This window comes from Rhincodon typus, chromosome 14 (assembly GCF_021869965.1).
Source record: "Rhincodon typus isolate 14 chromosome 14, sRhiTyp1.1, whole genome shotgun sequence".
NCBI lineage: Eukaryota > Metazoa > Chordata > Chondrichthyes > Orectolobiformes > Rhincodontidae > Rhincodon > Rhincodon typus.
In genome coordinates, this window is record NC_063345.1 from 38,053,663 (window position 1) to 38,077,180 (window position 23,518).

Sequence of the window (23,518 nt, forward strand, 5' to 3'; positions counted from 1 at the left end):
GCAGATGTGCAGGTGAACATCTGCTTGATGTGGAAAGTCTTCTTGGGGCCTGGGATGGGGGTGAGGGGGGAGGTGTAGGGGCAGGTGTAGCACTTCCTGCGGTTGCAGGGAAAAGTGCCGGGTGTGGTGGGGCTGGAGGAGAGTGTGGAGCGGACAAGGGAGTCCCAGAGAGAGTGGTCCCTCCGGAAAGCAGATAAGGGTGGGGAGGGAAAAATGTCTTTGGTGGTGGGGTCGGATTGCAGATGGCGGAAGTGTCGGAGGATGATGCGTTGGGGTGGGGTGGTACGTGAGGACGAGGGGGATTCTGTTTTGGTTGTTATTGCGGGGAGAGGGTGTGAGGGAGACAGGGTGGGGGGTGTTCTCGACCACTGAAGGGGGGGGAGGTTGCGGTCCTTGAAAAACGAGGACATCTGAGATGTATGGGAGTGGAATGCCTCATCCTGGGAGCAGATGCGGCGGAGGCGAAGGAATTAGGAATAGGGGATGGCATTTTTGCAGGAAGGTGGGTGGGAAGAGGTGTATTCTAGGTAGCTGTGGGAGTCGGTGGGCTTGAAATGGATATCGGTTTCTAGGTGGTTGCCAAAGATGGAGACACAGAGGTCCAGGAAGGAGAGAGAGGTATTGGAGATGGTCCAGGTGAACTTAAGGTTGGGGTGGAAGGTGTTGGTGAAGTGGATGAACTGTTCGAGCTCCTCGTGGGAGCACGAGGCAGTGCCGATACAGTCATCAATGTAACGGAGGAAGAGGTGGGGTTTAGGGCCAGTGTAGGTACGGAAGAGGGATTGTTCCACGTAACCTACGAAGAGGCAGGCATAGCTTGGGCCCATGCGGGTACCCATGGCCACCCCCTTTGTCTGTAAACGTCAGCCTTCCTGCTCCTCTGATGCTGCTTGGCTTGCTGTGTTCATCCAGCTCTACACCTTGTTATCTCAGATTCTCCAGCATCTGTAGTTCCTGCTATCTCTGAAACAATTTTGTCAAAGTTTTGATCAGGTCACAGAGGATAGATGAAGGCAGTGCTTCAACTCATCAGCTGCCAAAATAATCTTTGTCTGTCAGCTCCAGATTTGACTGTTTTAGTTATCTCATAGTTGAATTTCCACCTGTCACTAATTTTCATTGATCCTAAAGTGCAAATTTAAAACCTCCCCCCCCCCCCCCCCCCCCCATCCATTCCATCTGCTCTGCATCAGGATCTTGTTAACTTGTTTCCACTGTGGTCTTGATCTCCCCCAGTATCTCCCATTTTAAATTGCACATCCCCTTGTTTTGACTCCTTGCATAGCTTAGCCTCTCACTAGTTCTGTAACCTTCTCCAACCGCATTTCTCCTTTCTTCCAACCTCACCCTGGAAGCCTTTGTACCAATTGCCCAGATATTGCACATCATCTATCTTTGAATGTCATTGGACATGCTTTCAGCTTCTAAGCTCTATGAAGTAAAATTCTGTTGCCAAATCACTCCGTCTCCATACTCTGTGTAATACCTCTGATTAAAGCACACATTTTGGACCAAGTGTTTTATCACATCCCTTGATATCTTTGATCCATTTTTTCTTGATCTGAGTATGGCTTTGTATGTTTTTCTATGATAAAAGCCCTGTATGAAATGCATATACAGGTACAGTAAAATTCATGTGCTTTGGTGTGCACACACTACTGCTAGTAAATCAAAATGCAGATAACCTATTGCAGTTTGTGATGCTAGTAGGAATAAAAAAAATACCACAACACATACTGCAACTTGGAGGGTTAAAACCTCTTTTACCTTTGACATTATTCCTCTGTAAATACAAGGGAAAATACTTCAACATTCATTTGGCTCCTTTACATTTACTTCAGACGACAACACCATTATTGTATGTGGTCGCAGTGAGCACTGCAAGTGGATATCGGAGATTTGGGTTGGTGGGGTGCTGAATGATGCAAATTCTAGTGTACATATTTGGTTAATTAAACAGGTTGCATTTATATTTTCACTGATTACAATGCATTATATTTTGATATGAAAACATAAATTGCGTGAAAAGCAACAGCTTTACATTTTCTTTCAGGTACCGGACAAATCTGACAGCTTTGAAATCCTTGGATTCAAGTACAAATGTAAGGTTGTTATATTTAAAGTGTCATTGTGAATTGTAATATTGAAAGCTGAAAACTGTGCTTGTAATGTGATGCTGTGGTTTGTTTGATTGTTTTTGAAATGTAAAATGACTTGACTGTTCACTTAGTTCAAGTGCACATCATATAAATGGCATTTGCTGGAGCTTAAAATAGCTTTTAAATCATGCTGAAGGAAGTCTGCGAGCAGTTGTCTGAATGTGAACCAGCTATCCTTAGTTAGTAACTGATGTTTTACATAGTACCTTTTTACAAGTTTGAGTTTGAATCCAAATGATTCTGGAACATTTTACAAACTGCTAGATCATTAATCACGTAGCTGTAGGCAATGTCATAACATACATGTATGAAAAAATAAAAAGTGCACATGTTCCAGGTATTGATTTCATGCTTTGACATAGTAAGAGCATAAGACCTCTTCCTTGTTTATAGTTGTATAAATTTATTTCTGTGGCTTTCCACATTCTTTTCAGCACAAGTTTCTCAATAATATTAATGAATAAATTATAGCATAATACTAATCGAGAAACCCATCCATTATATTATCATGCCATTGGTACAGTCAAGAGTACTGTTGTATGAGTATCAGCAGCCATGTGGACAACAATTGACATTTATGTAGCGCCTTTAATATAGTAAAATATCCCAAGGTTCTGCTGGTCACTGAGTTTCGAACAAAATTTGACACCAAACATGTAAGAACTAACGAAAAATTTGATCAGTGGTGAAGTGGTAGCTTTCTCGGAAACAAAGACACAGAGTGAAGAAATTTATTGAGGAAAATCTAATGCTAAAGGCCGAGACAGTTAATGATATGGCTACCAATATTGGGGCTGAATTTCATGTCCCGTGGATTGCTGTCTGTCCTCTCGAAGGGAAGTTGTCTGGCAGAAGATACAGTGGAAAGAAACCTGCTTCACTGACATCTGAATGGTTGGCTGCTCTAATAGTTTCAACAATGCCAGAGTTCAGTAATGGATGCTGCCATGATTACAAGCGAAAGAAAAGAGGAGCAAAACACAGCTTGACGTCTTTTAGAGGGCGGTGGGTGCTAATGACAATGCAACTTGAATGATGTGTTCCCCAACCAATTTTGTCTTTTTTTCCAACTTTGCCTCAAAAAATAGTTTGTTCATTCAAACTGTATAATGGCATGGACAGTGAATTGTACTGTTCAGTTGACTTGGTAACAAGCTCAATTGACCAGTATTCATTTGAATGTGGTAGTCAAGTTACTAATTACGATGTATGCCAATTTATCGTATTATGGGGAACAACTTGGAGGTGGGTGCTAGGTTTGCTGTCAGCACTTTTCTCCCCCCAAATTTTTAGAGTTTAGATGAATTGAGATTAGTTCAGTTTGGTTGACCTCATCTCATTAAAATTCAATCGCATCTTTCATTGAGACAAAACTCGTCCTCCATTTCTTCTTGCCATCAGAAAAAGTCCCTGACTAGCAGGACTTGAGACAGCTTGAGGTTGAGGTTGAGATCAAGTCCTCAGTATGCTTCTGCAGAGTGAAAGCATTAAGCTTGAAGATTCACTTAGGAGAGTGCAGAAATCGTATTGTCACCTACAAATGAGGTCGGTGTTGTTTTCCTCTTGGATTTCAATTGATTTATAGAATCATAATATCCCTACGTGTGGAAACAGGCTGTTCAGCCCAACAAGTCCACACCGACCTGCTGAACAGCATCCCATCCAGACCCATCCCTGTACCCTTTCCCTGTAACCCTGCATTTCCCATGGCTAACACGCCTAACCTAAACATCCCTGAACACTATAGGCAATTTAGCACGGCAAATTCACCTGGTCTGCACATCTTTGGACTGTGGGAGGAAACTGGAGCACCTGGCCGAAATCCACGCAGACATGGGGAGAATGTGCAAACTCCACAAGAACAGTTACCCAAGGGTGGAATTGAACCTGGGTCCCTGGTGCTGTGAGGCAGCAGTGTTAGTGACTGAGCCATCATGATGAGTTTGCAAATTTTTCTGTCTGTCCTGTAGGTGATGTCCACACCACTGGGAACCTTGTTCTTGATAAAATGAATAATGAAGGTGATGGAGAAAAGAGGAGGGGGGTGCCAATGATGCATCCCTGCTTGACTCCTGTCTTGACCTTAAAGATGTCAGTTATGTCAGGTTATTATCGGTGAGGATATTTCCTCCATGACAAGATATTGGTAATGGGGGAATGTTAATGAATTTCTCTGGACAACCAGCCTTCGACAGGGTCTTTCACTTCCAGATTGGTCTAACCAAGACATTAGACTCAGTCATTAAGGGCCATATAGAGTGGTTGATGTTATTCTTGGCATTTCTCTTGAAGTTGCTGAGCAGTGAAATCATATTCCTAGTTCCATGGTTTGGTTAGAAGTTATACTAGCTCTCAGGAAGAATGTCCTCAGAGACTGAGAGAAGGTGCCTACTAAGAATTCAGATAATGATCTTCCTAGTGATGGAGAGTTGATGATTCTCTCGGTTCTTCCAACTTTGTCTCCTTTCTTGAAGACAGTGGCAATGGAAGCATGCCTGAGATTGGCAGTGAGTTTTCTTTTGTCCCAGATTTTCAGAAACAGTTGAAGATGATGGGTAAGCGCTGCTCCTCCAAAGTTAAATCTCCACTGGAATCCTGTCCATTCGTCGTATATCTAATGATGGATTCATTTCTGTCACACTAGATAGGAATCCAAGAATTAGGGGCTTTCCTCAAACGTGTCCTCACTTACAACTGTATAATGTTTTTGAGATTCTTTTGAAGTGTTCTCTCCATTGGAGAGTGGTGTTTTCTCTATCTCCATAAGGGTCCCATCCTTACTGTGCACTAGTTTGAGGCCAAGAGTGTTGGGTTTGTGGCACTGAAGAGGCCCTTGGTGTCATACTTCTTGGCACAGACTTGCAGATCCTTAGTTTTCTTGATACACCATTGGCACTTGATTTCCCTTGTCGTTATTTGTAACTATATCTTTGCCTCACTGCAGATGTCATTTTACCAGTCATGGAGAGCTTTCCTGTTTGTGTTAACGGGGTCTTTTGGATGATGTGGATATTTTCGTCGAACCAGTCTTGGTGTTTCATGGTCTTGCAGCCGATGGTTTCTTCACAGCATGAGATGATGGCTGTCTTCACAACTTTCCAGATTTCCTCCACTCCATTAAAATGATCTCTTCGGAGATTTTGGTGGAGTCATTGTTGGAGGTTTGGTAGTCTGCTTAAATCTTGAAGGCGCTCAATCTTGAGCTTTTCAAAATATATTTCTTCATCTTCAGCTGCTTCTGGTGGACAGATACAAGATGACTAAAGGGCTTTTGTGTTGCATTGGTAGTGTCCCTACCTCTGGACAGAGATCTGGTTCAAGTTTCACCTGAACAGGGTGTGTAATAACATAGCTGAACAAGTTGACTGAAAGTATCTAAGATAACTGAAGTCTGAACTACGTCTAACTGCCTTATCTCTTAGAATGAACGTGTTTGTCAATATTTCAGTGTAAGGATGATGTTGTAGAGTCATGTGGTGTGAAAACAGACCCTTCTGTCCAACCAGTCCACACTGAACATAATCCCAAAATAAACTAGTCCCACCTGCCTGCTCCTGGCCCATATCTCCTATTCATGTAGTTATCCAAGTATCTTTTAAACATTGTAATTGTGCCCACGTGCACTGCTTTTTCAGGATGTTCATTCCACACGTGAACCACCTTCTGTGTTTAAAAAAAAAAAAATTGCCCTTGTGTCTTTTTTAAATCTCTCTCCTCTCACCTTAAAAATATGCCCCCTAGTCTTGAAACTCCCCATCTGAGGGACAAAAACATTACCATTAACCCCATCTATTCCCCTCAATTTTATAAGCCTCTATGAGGTCACTTTTCAACTTCCTATGCCCCAGTGAGAAAAGTCCCAGCCTATCCAGCCTTTCTTTATAACTCAAATCTTCCATACCCAGCAACATCCTGGTAAATCTCTTCTGAATCCTCTTCAGTTTAATAATAATCTTCCTATACCTGGGCGACCAGAACTGGACACAGTACTCCAAAAGAGGCCTCACCAATGACTTGTACAACCTCAACATGACTTCCCAGCTCCTATACTCAAAGGACTGAGCAATGAAGGCAAGCGTGCTAAATTGCTAAGAACCTGGAGTTATCTTATTCACTTTGATTCCTTTCACGGACAGTCTGTTTCTTAGAACTCAATTTTAAAATACATACAGCTATTAAGATGTATCAAGGAAAAAATAATTAAGTTGCTTTTGTTCAGTATTGATGATTTATTTTCAGTTACAATGTAACTAGTGCTTTAATTATATGTTGCTAACTGCTACTCAATTCTAGTTTATCAATGCTTTTGAGATGGCTGTGTGGTTATGGCAACATAAACTGGCTTCATTCAAAGACCATGTATTAACATGGAAAATAGCCTCATTCCCTTGTTAGACTAGCATAATACTTGCATTTGTAAAACATTGTTAAAATACGAGATTAACTAATTCTAACATCACACTCAGCGGGTATTGCTGCTGTTTTGATATTTTTAGGTTCAAACTGAAGAATAACATATACCTCCCTCTCCCAAAAGAAAATTTACAAATCCTCCTGCACATGAGAACCCATCTTGGAGATTTACGGAAGTGTATTAAAAATAATAAGTTTCATGTCCCTGGCATCTCCCAATGATGGAAATTTCAAAATAAATGCACAATTTTGTTTTTCTGTATTGTTTTGCTTTTGTTTTGTTTGCCCAATTAATGTTTTCAACTTTGGGATTTTTAATAGGCATAGTCAACGCCAAGACCTCAAAACTGGCATCTGATCTCATTTGGTTGCCCACTTGTCTATCTAGACTTTGCAATTTTTCCATTTCAGTTTTGGAAGTGGCTGTATCTTTTTGTGAATCTGTACTTTGACAAACTGTAATGAGGCTACTGTATTATTTTCCAAATAAGATGGCTGATGCAAATCAACAGTCTCTCTATTCTGCTTGATTTCCATTCCAATGTATTTAGAAGCCCTAGAACCTGACTTAGATTTTGAATTCTGAAATTGATTTAAGAAGTAGTTTTCCAATTCACTGCTTCCATGCTGCATAAAAAAATCCATGTGCAAAATAGAGATGCCTGAAAGCTGCTCCCACATTGGTTCAGTAAAATATTGTAAAATCAGTTTCAAACTTTAATAAGATGGAATTTTAATAAGATGGATCTTACTGAGAAATATCAAATTCTTGAGGCATTATTTCAGCCATTTATGCATTTATTTAACTTCCAGAGTATCCCCACTGTATTTGGCAACTTTTGGAGGGCAAAGAAACACTTCCCTTTTGATTAGAGCTGATCTCCTTAAGGTTGGCATCTTTAATCAAATGATCTACTTTACCAAGCTAGTAATGCCAAAAAAATGTTCGAAATTGCTTTTCCCGCCATTGGTGAAACTACCCTTTTAGTCCGATCAGTAACATTCCCTCTACATTGCACATGTGCACAGCAGCTCCAACATTACACAAAAAGCACTCTGATGCAATTGCAGCATTGACTTCCAATTTCAGAAGTCACTGCTGTACACTGACCTTGGAGATCTGCAAAGAATAAAAAAAGGGGGAATGCTGCCCATCAAGGAACATTGTTTCTGTGCATATTCACTCATTAGATAGTACTGGCAGTTCCGTATCCACCTCAAATTCTCTGCAGCTTTGTATTTTTTCCTGTTTAATATCTTTTTATTATTCTGTCTTTTGATTTGTTTGTAGCCACTAACTCTTGCCCGTCACAATGGCTTCTGATCTGGGCCATCAGTGTTTGATTTCCCTTTCCTATTAAAAGCATTCCTTTCAGCAGTTTGTGATCTCTTGCTTGGGGTAAGTTCACTTCCAGTGTCACTGTCCAAGAATACATTGTGTTGTCTTACCTTCCATTTTTTAAGTTCATGATCACATTCCTAACCACACTAACCTCTTGGCCCTCAACTTGTACATTCAACCAATTATTATAATTTCCAGTTGCCTCCCTTGGTCTATAAATAGTAGTTCCACTGCTTCTTTTCTCAGCACCTTCTTGGTAAATATTTTATTTTAATTACCAGTTTCGATAATTGTCTTTGTGGCTGAGCCACATTTGGAACTTCAGAACTGGTCACTCCTTCATGGGCCATACTTTCTAGTGCAGCAGTTGGTATTCAGTTGTGTACTCTTCTATGGAGCTATTGTCAAAATCTGACTGCGTCTCAAAAGCAGTTAATATTTTCCTTTTGATAAACTTTTTCCATAAATGTAAGGAACAGGAGTAGGAGAAGGCCACTTTGCCCCTCAAGCCTGCCTTGCCATTCAACAAGATCATGGCTAATCTGCCCCAGGCCTCAAGTTCTGTTTTGTGCCAGGTCAGGATAGCCCTCAACTGTGATATTTTAATAATCTATAGCAACCTCTTCTTTAAATACTCTGGGGTAGGAGATTCCAGTTTCTAGCCTCTGAAAGATGAAATTCCTCCAATTCGCTATTTTAAATGAGTGTCCTCATATTTTGTAATCTCTTAATTTGAGATACCCCACTAGTGGAAACATCTTTTCAACATCTACTCTATTAAATCCTACAGAATCTGGTATGTTTCAATAAGATCATTCCTCATTGACATTTATTCTGAAAGCAATACAGTTTAAAAGGAGGAAAATGTTTTTGCAACTAATGAGGCATTTGTAAGACTGCACCTGGAGTATTGCATACTTGAGGCCTGTAGCTGCATTGGAGACAGTTCAGAGGAGATTCATTGGATAGATTCGAGAGAGGGGTTTGTCTTATGAAGAGAGATTAAGCAGTGTAGGCCAGTACAGTCTGGAGTTTAGAAGAATGAAAGGAGATTTAATTGAGACATGCAAGATGCAAAGGGATTTCCTCTTGTGGGGCAATTGAGAAGGAGAGGTCATAGCTTTACGGGAAGGGCAAGCAGATTTAAAATAGAGATGGGGAGGAATTACTTCTCTCAAAGGGTTGAGAATCTGTGTAACTCACTACCCCAGAGCATGGCAGACGCTGGGACATTGAATAAATTTAAGGAGGAGATTGATGGATCTTTAAATCAGTAAAAGGTTAAAGGGATATGGACAATGTTTCCTCTCAGGCTACAGGAGAATTGCAGAGGACTTGAGGACAACTAATGTACCGTTAATGACAGTTAAGAAGTATTTAGATGTGCAATTACAAGGCCAAGGCATACAAAGCTGTAGCCAAGTGCTGAAAACTGGGATTAGAATTGGTTGGGTGGTTGTTTGTGACCAGTACAGACACAATAGGCGGAAGGAGGTTTTTCTGTGCTGTAGATCTCTGCTGTAGATCTATGATTCAAATTGTTGCATATTACAATTTTTCTGCTTTAAAGTACAAATAGCAATAACACTAGGCACCTGGTGCGAGAGATGGAAAAAATTGTTCACTGATATACACTGCTTTACTGACTAAATAAGTCGCAATGGTTGCTATTCTACTGTCAGTAATTACATGCTACTGAAATGCTTCTCTCAAAGAAAGGGAATGGAAGCTTTCTGGCTGGAAACTATCCCATTGACTCCTATTCAAAATCATGTTCGCAATTTCACCATTTACAACGTCCTCCAAAGTGCATCCCTCTGAATGGTGTGACTTTACTGTAATTGAATGTTTCTAAGCTGCTTGTCTTTCAAGCTTTAGTATCTTCAGCTTTGTGTCACCAAAATATTGGAAATACTGAGTAGTCAGACAGCATGAGTTTTCTGTTTATATTTCAAATTTCCAACCTGTATAGTTTCTTTGCTTTTGTATTAATATTTACATAGTGGGTTTAACAAAATCTTTTGCCCAACAGTATTTTTTAATGATCACCAGATTAGTTGTTTTCCATTTAAAACCATTATCTGACTCGCCTGTTAGGAATATTTCATGTATTTAATTTAAGAAAATGTCTAGATATTTGTTACTAGTGCAATGCAACATTTGCTACCGAAGAGAATGGCCTGTAACTTGCATGGACGGATCATGTTCATTCAAATACTAGCTTTCTTATTTTAATTATAAGATGCAGCATTTTCTATACTTTTGATTTACCTGCACAATTTTACAGAAAGAAATTCCAAAGTTTTATGGGATTGGTTCTGGGTAAAGAATTTGATAAATTGCAGCATTCTAAATGTAGCTATTCTTCATGTTTTTCAGGCACAAATAGGTTTGAAGGTGAACAGGAAAACATTTCAACAATACAATGCATTTATGAAAGCTGCAGTCAGCTGCTTGTGGACAACAAGAAACTTTGAACAAGATATTCATCCGATGGGTATTGGAATTGAATATAATCTGCTAGCACAGACCAAGGTTCCAGACCCTGTGAGCAGTTTTACTCTTGTTAATCATCCAGCACTGATGGGACATGCCATAAATTTTACCCAGAAGGTAAGACCCAAGTGCAAAGATTACGATACTGGTACATTAATGAACTGCTGTGTGCCAGTTAATTTTTTTCTGCTTCTGCCGCTGAAACCCTGTTCTTCTCTGGGAATATCATTGTTGAAAGACAAAATTACACAGTTATCTTAGCCATGCATTCAGATCTACAATGATCTGAAATTGGGCCTGTGCCTATGAACTTCAATTGCCGACATGCTACTTTTTATCATATTTCATATTTTGATGCACTTTCCTACCTATAGAGCAAAAGCCAATTCCTTTAATATTAATACAAATTGGTGGTTACTCAACAGCAAGAGAGAAATCCATGATAGAGCAGCTGATAAAGGAGGCATATAACTACACCCTGTGCAGATTTGACCAACCATGGTAATATCAAAAAATTATATATGAATTGTTGTTTGATCATACAAAGCTTGAGTACTTTTCACCTTGTGCTGTTCAGGACAATTCACAAGAGATACCAAAGTACAGGCAATTCATAAGTGATACCAAATTAAAGGGTGGAAGCAAAAATGTTGTTTTCGAGGAGAGTGTTGATTGGTTGGCAAGTGGACACTGATTAGTAGAGATGTTCCATTGAGAATATAGTTCAGTACCAATCAAATTTTAATCCTGGCACTTTAGCACTGGTCTGTTTGTTCATTTCTCAGGGCAATTTTAATAGGTCAAGTTGATTTTAATGACATGCATTTGTTTGTAAATTTTGTCTGGTTGCCATCTGAAATGGGTTTGCCGTACATTGTAATTTGATGGTTCAACAGGAGCAGAGTTTAAACTGTGATTTAAACATATCTCTGATTATAGCTTACACAGAAATTGTGCATATAAATCATAATTTCAGTCATCTTTTAAACACATGGTTGAATCTTAATCTCTTGAATGCTTGTTGTGCGTGATTTTCCATAGATCAATGGTGAATCCATATGTTGGCTAACATGCCCTCTGCAAAGTCATTATGATTTTTTTACACTTGGATATTAAGACAGTGAATCAAACTTCCAAATCAGATACAGTCTTACCATGATAATCCCAATTTTTTTTTTTTGCAGGGATGGCCCAATGGAAAGAAGCGATTACATGCAATACAAGTATGCTAAACAAATCTATTTTCAAGAATATAGATGAGGGTATATAATTTGACTGGGGCCTCGTGTGTGCAAATGTTGCAATCTGTTATATTTTGAAATAATTTGGTAGTTTATTCAACATTTCTATTTTGGATTTTAAAACTCCTCAATTTTGCTGCATTTCTTACTTGAAATCTTCCCTCTCCCTATTTTCATCTCTCCTATCCCACTGTTTTGCCAGTTCCCACCACTTCCTTTCTACCACACTCTTATTTCAGCCATCACCACTACCTTTTATCACAACTTTTTCTGACTGCTGTCACTTGTCACAACCTACTCCTATCTTTCTCACTGTCATTCTCTTGATTTCCATTCCTCTGTAAAAGTTTTGTATTTTCACTCTCCCTCTGTCCACCTTAGCTCAATTGTAGCTCTCTAGCCTTTGAATCGGAGGTTTGTGAGTTCAAACAATTCACTGTCTTTAAGATCAGATGTTAAATAATCAAACTACCTGTCCTTTTAGGTGCATGTAACACCTAATGTGGAAATGATAAGTACACTATATCTGGCAATGACTTGTCCAACAACAAAGTCTAACCAGTTGCCTTGACATTCATTGGCATTACTATAAATGAATTTGCCCACCATCTGATTACCATTCTATATTTTATGGCAAGAAACTCCTCTGACTCCCTGTAGCTTTTCTATCAACTTCAAGGCACAAGGCAGGGTTATGATGGAATGCCTTTCACCTACTTGATGAGTGTAGCTCCAATACTCTCACTGAATGCTGTGCTGGATAAAGTAACTCGCTTGATTGGCACCCCATCTGTCTTAAACACTTACTCTTCACCACCAGCTCTGTGAGTACTATTTACAAGATACATTGCAACAACGTGCCAAGACTTCTTGCCCAGCATCAAGTTATAAAATTCTTATAATACCAAATTATTTCAAAATTTAGCCGATCATAACATTTGTACCCACAAGGTCCCAGGAAGCAATATCAACTCCAAGTTTGTATGCAGTTCACACATCTTTGTGTTCTTTGCCATATGGATTGCAATGATTCAAGTGGGTTGTTCTCCACTGCCTATTTTCCATGCACAAGTTTTTTTTTTAAAAATGTAAACATTCCAAGGAAAGAGCATGAACGTTCTCTTCATGTCTTAGCGGATGCACATTTTTCTATTAATGCTATTAAAAGCTATTGTCTTACTCTGGGGCTTTTCTTTGCACACATTATAACAATAGGCACACTTCAAAAGTACCTTTGTTGCTTGTCATTCGGTCAATCTGAGTGAGGCAGTATAAATGTAAACTTGATTTATTTTCTTTCACATGCTTTGTTTTTCTCTCTCTCTCCTTGTCATTCTTCCAAATCCTCCATCTCTAATTTTTGCTCCTACTGTCAATCCTGCATGCTATTTATTTTTCTCTCTCATCTCAGTTCCTTTCCTTAGTCTGTTTTGTCTGCCTTTGTTTATTTTTAATACTGAAGTGTTGCATATTGTTGTAACAAAATACTGTAGATGTTGCTAAGCATTTCAGCATTTTGTGTTTGTTTAATATTGTAATCTTTTCTATCTCTAGGACCTATCTCAATATGGCTGGAACTTACTCATTTGATCTTAGAAATCTATAAACGACGTGTACTTAGTTATGTTTTACAATTAACCATTTTGACTTTTAATATGTGTGTATGAGTGTATCTATAATAAGTATCTTATAAATGGCAGTCATAAAATAATGTTACTATTATATGTTTGATTTCTCCTGTAATGGTTATATTCTGTGAATTTGTTTTTGGCTAGGGAAAGACGTGGAACTGGTATGTTGAGTACTTATACAACCAAGGACTTGATGGACTTAAACATTTCCTTGAATCTTGCATCCACACAGTGTCCAGTTCAGAACATTAAATAACAAGCTACTGCACTACTGAACTGTACTATTGAATAATTTGAGAGATTCCACAGCATCCATCTGCTTTTGCTAAATGCACAAGATACCCAGCTGCTTCCTGAATAATTGCCTGGACAATAAATGGAGGATTGATATTAAACAAAGACGAACTGGTACACATGTTGATCCAAACACATCATGTCTGATCTTGCACTGTTCAGGAACCCGCAGAACACACAATGTGTAAGAAGTAAAATGCAATGTTGCATTAAACTATATTATTAATGATCCAGGATAGCTAAGAAGGATGGCACAAAACACCAGATTATGTGGAATTTTTCACGCTACAGATATGATTTTATTGAAATATCTGTCATGTATAGTACATAAGAAATAGTGAATACTGACAGACAGAGCATGAAGTGATTGAGAATAGTATTAGACAATTACTGTGAGAGGGCTTTTACATTTTGCAAAATTGTGTTTATAAATAATTTAATTGCTGACATCAGTAAAATGTTATCTTTGCATTTAGTGTTGTCCTTTATGGGATTAGCACTATATTGTTTTCCACAAGCAAGGTGGACCATTGCAAGATCTTTCTGAAATCACCTCTTACTCCACTATAAACTTTTGGAATGCACAACTGTACTTTGTAGATGTCCCAGTGGATGGACAAAGTATCTTGCTGAGCATTTTGCTTTTTAAAGTATTGTTAGGTTGGTGAATTAATTGATTATTTGACTAAGTTGTTATTACAGTGCTTACAATTTAATGTTGCCACAATTGATCGAGTGTCTTTTTAAAACAAAAATCATAATTGTAAAATGTTACTTGTTGATGCTTCAGGTATTTGAAGAGCAAAAGATGAAATTACATTTTTATAGTGATGCCCAAAATTTCAGTTGTCGATGGCATTTTCTTCCCAAAGTGTTACAGATTCAAGATAAATTTATTTCTAATAATTGTTCAAACTAATCTCTGAAATGGAACCTGACAGCTGAAAATAATAGGTTTACAACCATCGAGGACTTAAGAAGCAAAATTTAAGGGGTGTTATTTATTATTGAAGGAATACCTTACATTTTATTTTTCCTCAGTTCCAAACATGGTAAATGTAGAATCTAAACAGTTGTGTGTACACACTTGAACTAAAAGATTTTTGCAGGATTCTCTTACTCACTGTAATGTTAATGTCATTTTTCCAGAGGTTTCAGCAGTTTTACATTTTGATGGTTGCCTTTGCATTTATGCCTCTGCTGATGACAAATGTGTTATTTGCCAGATCAGAAGTGTTTGTCCATGATAAGCAATGGGAAACGGTATTGATATTTATTGGAAAGAAACTGACTTAAGAGGAAGAAATTAAGTAATTGTTTTTCTTCAGGAATCATCTGAACTTGCAACGTCAGGTAATGGGGTGCCACCAATTTACAAATACCTGGCTCATGAATACTCATGCCTATGTACGTGATCCTATATAGGGGTGTAATTTTAAAGATCTGACATACAAACATTTCCTGTACTTATGAATGGCTACTTTTATATTATCCTGCATTGTGTTCTATCTTGTGTACAAATTGACTTGTGAATGGACAAGTTTACAGTGACATGAATATCAACTGGGTTAATTTGACTAAACTGTACATTATATACCAAACTCTATTTCAGAAGGCAGTGGAGGCATGGTCACTGAATATTTTTAAGGAAGAATGAATTGATTCTTGTTAGGTGAGGGAATCAAAAGTTATCAGGGTTAGATTGGAATGTGAAATCAGCAATGATCATCTTGAATTATTGAGTGAGCTTGTGGGGCAAAATGGTCTACTACTTTTTTTTGTGTGTTCATACCTTCAGAGCTGCTTCTGTGAATTAAAAGTTAACAGCAATTCAATCAAGGGGTTTGGATGATTTATGCAAAGAATAGATGCATGGTAATAAGCTATAGCTGGGACTTAACTGAGGATTTAACTAGTTTGAATATAGAATAATGGAGATAAAATGTCTAATAGAAGGTGTAGGAACATTACCCACACCCCCCTCCGCACTCTCCCAACGACTAGGGACAAAGACTCAGGAGGCAGGCAGGATTCAGGCAATGGCAGATTTTTATTCAAGCAACAACTGGTTAATGCAGGGAGAAGGCCATAGACCTTCCCCGAATCTGGCCTCGACGTGAGAACTGAATCATTCTCTTAATCTCTGGCTCACGTCAGCAGAGAGATCGATGACGCACTCTGATTTTTACAGTGAAATACAGCATTTTTATACATCATGTTACAATAATTACATACAGTGTGGATACTCTGTCCTTCCGCTTTATTCCATACACCCAATCCTGTGAAACACCTAATCAATGATGGGCATTCCTATGGATAGCCCCAAATTCACATGATCTCGTAGTGTTTAATGTTGTAATCTCCAGGCCTTGGGATCTTTCTATGCGTCCTATTAATTCACATTCCATGGTTACTGGCAATACTTCTTCCGGTCTGTCCCAGACTCACTTATCTCTCAGGACTGATTGATTGAATTCTGTTATTCCTTGTATTCCATGAGCTATCTCTATCAAATTCAGTTATTACTCTTATATAATTGGGACAGTGGAAAAAAAAATATAATAAATACAAAAGACAGTTGGTTTTAACTTACTGGTTTAAGATTTTTGGTATTTGTTTCCCATTATAAAATTAATTGTACTTTTTAACCATTAAGTTGCAAACAATATATTTCGTTCAGGACGTACCAGTTTAAGAGACAAGTGTTTTCCGAGACTAATTAACTTTCACATCTAGGTTTAAATGTTTTTTCCCAATGCTTCTATTATACTTTGGTTATACCTGTATATAGAATTACATTGAAATCTATCCCTATGATTATCAGAAGAATCTTTAACTAGAACCTATTTCTTAATATTGTGAATAACTTCAAAGAAACAACTGATTACTGCAAAATAACTATAGCTGTTGTTTTCATTGCTGCCTTAGTGAGTTAGGCTGACTGGTTCATGGACTGAGATTTACAGCCCTTGTTCTAACTTGCACTGTTCACCTAATAGGATGACATCCTTTCATTAAGGAGGCTGAAATCACACTTGCCATATTTTAATGAACTTGTCTGCATCCTTTGATATCCTCTTATCAAACTGTCTCGGATGGTTGCTTGTATGACCTCCCGTTCACCTTGAAGTAGCCCTATTGGAAGGTACCGTTATGTTTCACATAAATGCTAGAGCAGGCTACTTTAATTCTGTTTATCTCTTGTCAGCTATTTTGTGTCTTTCAAACATGGGCAGCTCTGACAGAGGGGATGAGGAATGGCAGGCTGGAATGTTTTTTAATATAGGTGTCAGTTGAACATTGGGATTATTTTTAGTGATGTGTGTGTGTTACAGATTGACTCAACATTTATTCCCTGTCCCTTGAGAAGGTGGTGAGCTAAAATTGAGTCACATTGGAAAATATTTGTAGAGAACTACTGTCGCCTTTTTCCTCACTTTGCATCTACGTAATCCAACAACGTCACGTTTGGTTGTTAGTGCAAGCGGTAGGATGAATCCATAGTAACAGCAGTGAATGCAAACGATCCATATTGGTAACGGTAACAAAGTAAACAAAGCGTTAACGCATGTTCCTGTTGACGTGATGTCGAATAATTTTACCTATTTAAAATGGACTAGCGTACTTCCATTTAACAACATGCTCTATGTAATTCAATACACAATAGCTCAAAAACAATTTGTCTTCACCCACTTCCAGCCCTGCCCGTGTGCTACATTGAGCTGTTTATGACCTTTTTCCCCACTACAGTGGTTCTCCTATGCTGTTAGCCTCTTATGCTTCTTCCCAACAACATCCAAATTTTCCTTGTTTTCGGTCGAAATGTTATTATTGCACCGAAGACGAGAAATCTCAATTTCACATTACAAAATCGTCTCTGGATCGTGGTGACTTGTCGAAAAATTTCGATTATACCTGAATGCAAGGGGTTGGAGGATAGCATGTGGGCTGAATGTGGCCACTTTTGTGTCCCTAAAACAGTTACTGATTATTATTTACAATGACTAGTGAACATTTGTTATCCACGGCTAATAAATAAGAACAACATCCACAGTTTTCGCGTTATCTTTCCAGCGAATTCCTACATAGGAATCCTAGTTGGAATTCGCAAATGACAGACCCGTCACTTCCTCTACCCCTATGGCATCGGGGCCAAATTTAGCTGCTCAGCTGCCTTCCTAGCTGAAATCTGATAAATCAGCACAGGTCAACAATTTTTAAAGCTTGGAATTTTATAACCATATACTGAGTAACTGGAGACAGTATTTTCAAGGTATTAAAGGTAATCTATAGGATCTTGTCTTCACCTGTAGAATAAGAATAATGAAGAATATTAATGGTGTACTGGCTCCACAAGGATCCGATACCCCAGTCTCGGAAGACCTGAGAATATTTCAGCCTGACTCCTAATTTAAATCCGCGAACAGTATTTAAAGATTCAATTAAATCGCGTTCCACTGGAGTAAAAGAAAATCTATTATACCAATAGTTTAAGGAAAGTGAACATTTGTTTGGAATAGCAATGTTGACACCTATCTGGTCTGGCATTTTCCTATTTTGGAAGTAATCTTTGAGGTATTTACAATCCGTTCTGATGCCGCAACACAGTGTGTCTTCTGGGTCCTAGTACCATGAAGTTATTAGTTGGCGTTTCCTGGGTTATCTTTCCGTAGACATCACCTCAATCTACATTGATATCGAAACCAAGTTGCATTTTAGTTACATGTAAGTGAAGATTTCATAATTTCTTGGTTTGTTTTTTTTAAAAGAAATTATTACTGTCAGATTCTAGAGATCTGTTATTATGCTGTCTGATGACTTTGGGCAATTGCTGCGCATAAATGTTCGGAAGCCGGGGATTCTCACAACCCCGGGTTCAAGACCATTTAATCATTGGGCCAACGTATCTTGAAAACAATACAATCAAAGCAATTTTGCTTGTTGCATATTTCCATAAACAATCGATTGTTTATGAATTTCCTCAATTACAGAACGAACTAATTTCTGTATATTCAGTTTGTAATACAACAGTTTTAATATCTATTTTACATAATCGAGGAAAATATCGCTTCTTGGCAATTCCTACGGAGGTCTGGGATTTCCATGCAGTTTTGATTCACATATCCATTCTCCAACGATCCACTACTGGAAGATTTGGGAGACGGACTCGACAGCAGACCATCTGCTGTTAATTTTTTTACCATGCTATTTATGCAAATGATCATCTGGCTGACATATTCAATATTTGGTAAACTTTAGCACTGCTGCCCAAATACTCTGCAATACTGTCCCAATTCACCCACGACTCCTGACCTCATTGACCTATATTGCTCTGGAGCCCTCCAGCCTATCATTGACTTTAAAATCCCTCCAAGACTTCCCCATTACACTTATGCTTGTTGCCTCTTCCAGACAATCACTTCTTTTTTCTGATTTTTGATCTTGTTCATCCCTTTACTTCACTGATTACCATGCTAGGTCCCATGCTCCAGAATTCAATCCCTAAATTCTCTTGATGTTTAAGGACCCTCTTATGATGTGCCTCTTAGGCTAAGTTTCCTCTTCATCTGAGCAGATCCTGTGTATGCATAGGGTTTGTCCAGAGACATGTGGACATATATGCTCAAGCCGCAGGACATGCCTGAACTCCAGATTCATCATCTACACTCACAAGGCAGTGCAAAACGTCACCCAGGCACAACACACTGCCATCCATGTTCTCAAGACCAATCGCAATATTGTGATCAAACCAATAGACAAAGGTTACAGAATAGAAGGGACTACTGCAGTGTACTGACAATTGAACAACCAGGAATACTACAGACAACTACTTGCCAATCTGACCAAAGATCACACCTGTGAATTCAGACTGATCCTTCAGAGTATCCTATGCACTTTCATCCCGCGTACTTCTCACGTAGGGGACTTCTACTGCTTTCTGAAGATACACAGAACCAACATACCTGGTTGTCCCATCATATCAGGCATTAGGACCCTGTGTGAGAACCTGTCTAGCTATGTCGAGAGCATCTTGAAACCCATTGTTCAAGGAACCCCCAGCTTTTGTCATGACACTATAGACTTCTTACAGAAACTCAGCACACGTGGACCAGTCAAACGAGGAACATTCCTCGTCACAATGACGTTTTGGCGCTCTACACCGGCATCCCTCATGATGATGGCATCGCTGCAACAGCCTCAGTACTCAATACCACCAACTGCCAATTTCCAGACACCATCCTACAACTCATCCACTTCATCCTCGACCACATTGTCTTCACCTTCAACAACCAGTTCTTCATCTAAACACACTGAATGGCCATGGGGACCAGATTTGCACCCCAATATGCCAACATGCGCAAGTTAAACAAGACTTCTTTGCTGCATAGGACCTCCGACCAATGCTCTCCACCAGATACATTGACATTTCCTTCCTTTGGACTCATGGTGAGGAATCACTGAAACAACTACATTGTGGGATGAAACTTGTTGACATCACTATCAGACTTGCCATGGACTACTCTTTAGAATCAGTCTCATTCTTGGACACGCATCTCCATCAGGGATGGACACATCAATACCTCCCTCTACTACAAGCCCATGGATAACCTCATGATGCTGCACTTCTCTAGCTTCCACCCATAACATGTTAAAAAAGCCATATACAGGATCTGTGCAGATGAGGAGGAACGCGACAGGCACCTGAAGGTGTTGAAGGACGCCCTCATAAGAACGGGATATGACGCTCAACTCATCAATCACCAGCTCCAACATGCCACAGCGAAAAACCGTAATGACCTCATCAGAAGACAGGCACTGAATATGAACAATAGGGTACCCTTCGTTGTCCAGTACTTCCCTGGAACAGATAAATTATAACATGTTCTTTGCAGCCTTCAACACATTATCGATGACGATGAGCACCTCGCCACGATCTTCCCTATGCCTCCACTCTCACTTTCAAATGACTGCCAAACCCAGCCTTCAGGACAACATCGATCACAACACTATACAACCCTGTCATGGTAACCACTGCAAGACATGTCAGATCATCGACATGGACACTACCATCACATGTGAGCACAACAGATACTCGCGTGACTCAGGCAACGTTGCTTCACTAATATGCTGCAGCCAAGGATGCCCCGGGACATGGTATATTGGTGAAGGCATGCAGATGCTATGACAACAGGTGAATGGACACCACACAACAATTGCCAGACAGAGGTGTTCCCTTCCCATGGGGGAACACGTCAGTGATCAAGGGCATTTGATCATAGAATCCCTACAGTGTGGAAGCAGGCCCTTCAGCCCAACAAGTCCATACTGACCCTTGGAGCATCCCAATCAGACCCATTTCCTCATAACACACCTAAGCTACGCATCCCTGAACACTACGGGCAATTTGGTGCGGCCAATCCACTTAACCTGCACATCTTTGGACTGTGGGAGGAAACCCACGCAGACTCAGGCAGAATGTGCAAACTCCACATAGACAGTCACCCGAGGGTGGAATTGAACCCGGGTCCCTGGTGTTGTGAGGCAGCAGTGCTAACAACTGAGCCACCGTGCCACCCCATTTTGCCTCAGAACTTCCAGTAAATGTCCTCCAAAGCAGACGTTGGGATACACAACAATGCAGAGTCGCCAAGCAGAGGCTGATAGCCAAGTTCGAGACCTATGAAGATGGCCTCAACCCTGATCTTGGGTTCACGTCGCACTACAGGTGACACCTGTACACTCAAACACACACACACACACACACACACTCTTAAATCTACGGGGTGAATTTGTATTTGCAGATGCATTCTATTTTGTTCAAAAAGCACACAATTTGTATACACCGTCAATAAGGCATTTTATAAATTCCTGCTCTGGAAATAAAACCAGTCTGACTCCAGGTTAAAACACAGATTCTAAACAAGGCCTTACACCTAAAATGCATTATCTGACCTGAGATGTCACCTCTTGTATAAATTGATAAAACCTTTAGTTATCTCGGGGCAGTGACTTGAAAGAAATTCTGGGATTTGCATTTTAATGAATCGAAACCAGCATCTCCTTCAGAACTGATTAAAGATCTAACATGAGGGTGTCAGCTAGCCATTTTAGGTTTATTTAGTACATTCTCATCAGTTGTATGATCTTTTGATCTTTCACTTTATAAATTCTGTGTCCTGGTACCTCCTCTCTCACTACAGCTGAGGAAGGAGCAACCTTCCAACAGCTAGTTTTTTCAAATAAACCTTTTGGACTATAACCTGGTGTCGTGTGATTTTTGACCTGTTCCTTGTAGATTGTGTAACTTCCATTTTCTGGTCAGAAGTATTGGCTAATAGAACCACAGTAAAACTGCAAAAGCTCAGCAACCGAAAGAAATAGCTGATACTGCTCCACCATATAACATTATGTCTGATCGTTGACCTCAACTCCCACAGGGTACATGACGCATTGGCGTCACATTTCATAAATTTGCTGTTGGTCATAAAATGTTTGTGCATTACTCTGTATATCTTATTGCAAACGATCCATGTAGGAAGTAACGACTGACCACAACAGGCAGAGCATCATTGAATTAAAGCAGTAAAGCCGCAAATACAAAAGAGTTGTAATATCCGATGAGAAAATACCAAACCCATCTGACTCTCCTAAAAATTGAGAAGTTACTTTGCTGAATAGGATTGAGAACACAAACTCTGCCAAGTCGCACCCATGCCTCACTAAACTGCCACAAAATGGTGCCCTTCCCTCCTTTACACATTGGCTAAAAGAAATATGAACATCTATCCGCTTGCAGAAGGTGGGGGCTGCATTCTTTGGTCGTCTTCCATCCGTTATCCTTTCATAAAATGAAAGTCTTAGCGATTGATAATCTAATGAAAACTGCAAGTCAGAGATTTCAGCTGCCTGTCGTTAAATAATTATATGACCAAACATGACCATAATGCGTCCAAGATTAAGAAATAGATTCTGCCCTGTATAGATACACATGAGACGTGAAATTCTAAGACAGGTGACGTGCCTTCCAAGAAGCTGGTAAAGCCTATCCAAGAATAAAAATTACATTTAATGCATCAGAGGAGAATCTATCAGTGTCTCTATGTCCGTGTGACTGAAATAAAAACATACTCCACAGGTCTGGTAACATCTTTGGAGGAAACAAACAGAATGGTCTATGCTTTTTCTAACCAACTTGTTCAGAAATGTTATTTTTTAACCACCCCGGAACAGGTGAAACTTGAACCCGAGCCTGCTGACTCACAGTAACTGGGTGTAACTGCGTTACAAGACCCAACATCGAAGCCATGATACGAGTCTCGATGCTGTAATAAAATGCCGAGGCTACACCACGCCAAGTAAATGCAATGTGGGTTCTCTCTGCCGACATGAAGTAACAGACTCTCCTGTGTTTGATAGTCCCCGGCCCACAATGAGGCAACCGGAACATCGTTTGAACAACCTTTCCGGACTTTCAAGTTCGAACATTCCTACGGCAATAAGGTGGAGTTTTTCGAAGTTCATACTGTGACAAAAAAAACAGTTGTGAAAGCAAATAAACAAACAGCAGTGGGTGGAGGTCGCAAGGTTGGTGTTTATCTACGCTATTTCTTCCTCTTTTCTCTTCACATTGAAGGTGTTCCTGGGAGGAGGCGGGGTGAGAGTGCTGGGCTCACTGGGACGTGTTTCTTTCCCTTGGGTGCGAGTTTTGCCTGAGTGGGCTTTGAAGTGACTCTCCATGGGGTGGGGAAAGGGATACTGGCTGAGAGCAAGCTCAGGCACCGGGTAAGTGGCAGAACGCGAGACTTACTTTCCAAATAGAGAGGGAGCTCGATTCAGAGCTGTTAGTCCGAAGCTATGCTGTAAATGCAGCCTTTTCCCGGATTGGTTCGGATCATGTTCAAGCGCCTATGGGGGTTGGTGTCTTAGGAAAATTACTTGTTC

At 39.7% G+C, this 23,518-nt stretch overlaps 2 protein-coding genes and 1 long non-coding RNA gene across 4 annotated transcripts in view; 2 read left to right on the plus strand and 1 right to left on the minus strand.

The window, feature by feature from the left end:
- cenpi (centromere protein I) overlaps positions 1 to 14,297 on the plus strand; it is an 86,371-nt gene extending 72,074 nt beyond the window's left edge. Inside the window, exons 16-19 of the mRNA XM_048605311.1 lie at positions 2,054 to 2,102; positions 10,294 to 10,527; positions 11,595 to 11,633; positions 13,427 to 14,297. Of these exons, the coding sequence (XP_048461268.1) occupies positions 2,054 to 2,102; positions 10,294 to 10,527; positions 11,595 to 11,633; positions 13,427 to 13,534 (430 nt within the window). The 3' untranslated portion in view covers positions 13,535 to 14,297. The remainder of the gene's footprint in view (positions 1 to 2,053; positions 2,103 to 10,293; positions 10,528 to 11,594; positions 11,634 to 13,426) is intronic.
- An 8,325-nt stretch (positions 14,298 to 22,622) lies between these two features.
- Positions 22,623 to 23,505, minus strand: LOC125484791. The gene is made up of 2 exons (XR_007263609.1): positions 23,385 to 23,505; positions 22,623 to 23,099 (listed from the first exon to the last, which is right to left on the minus strand). It is a non-coding gene; the product is annotated as an uncharacterized LOC125484791 (long non-coding RNA).
- xkrx (XK related X-linked) overlaps positions 23,049 to 23,518 on the plus strand; it is a 48,266-nt gene continuing 47,796 nt past the window's right edge. The window contains exon 1 of one of the 2 annotated variants that reach the window (XM_048604910.1): positions 23,049 to 23,161. The gene's annotated coding sequence lies outside the window, so the exon portion shown is untranslated. Of the gene's footprint in view, positions 23,162 to 23,215; positions 23,360 to 23,518 lie in introns of those variants that run through there. The other variant, XM_048604912.1, reaches the window with a different exon arrangement.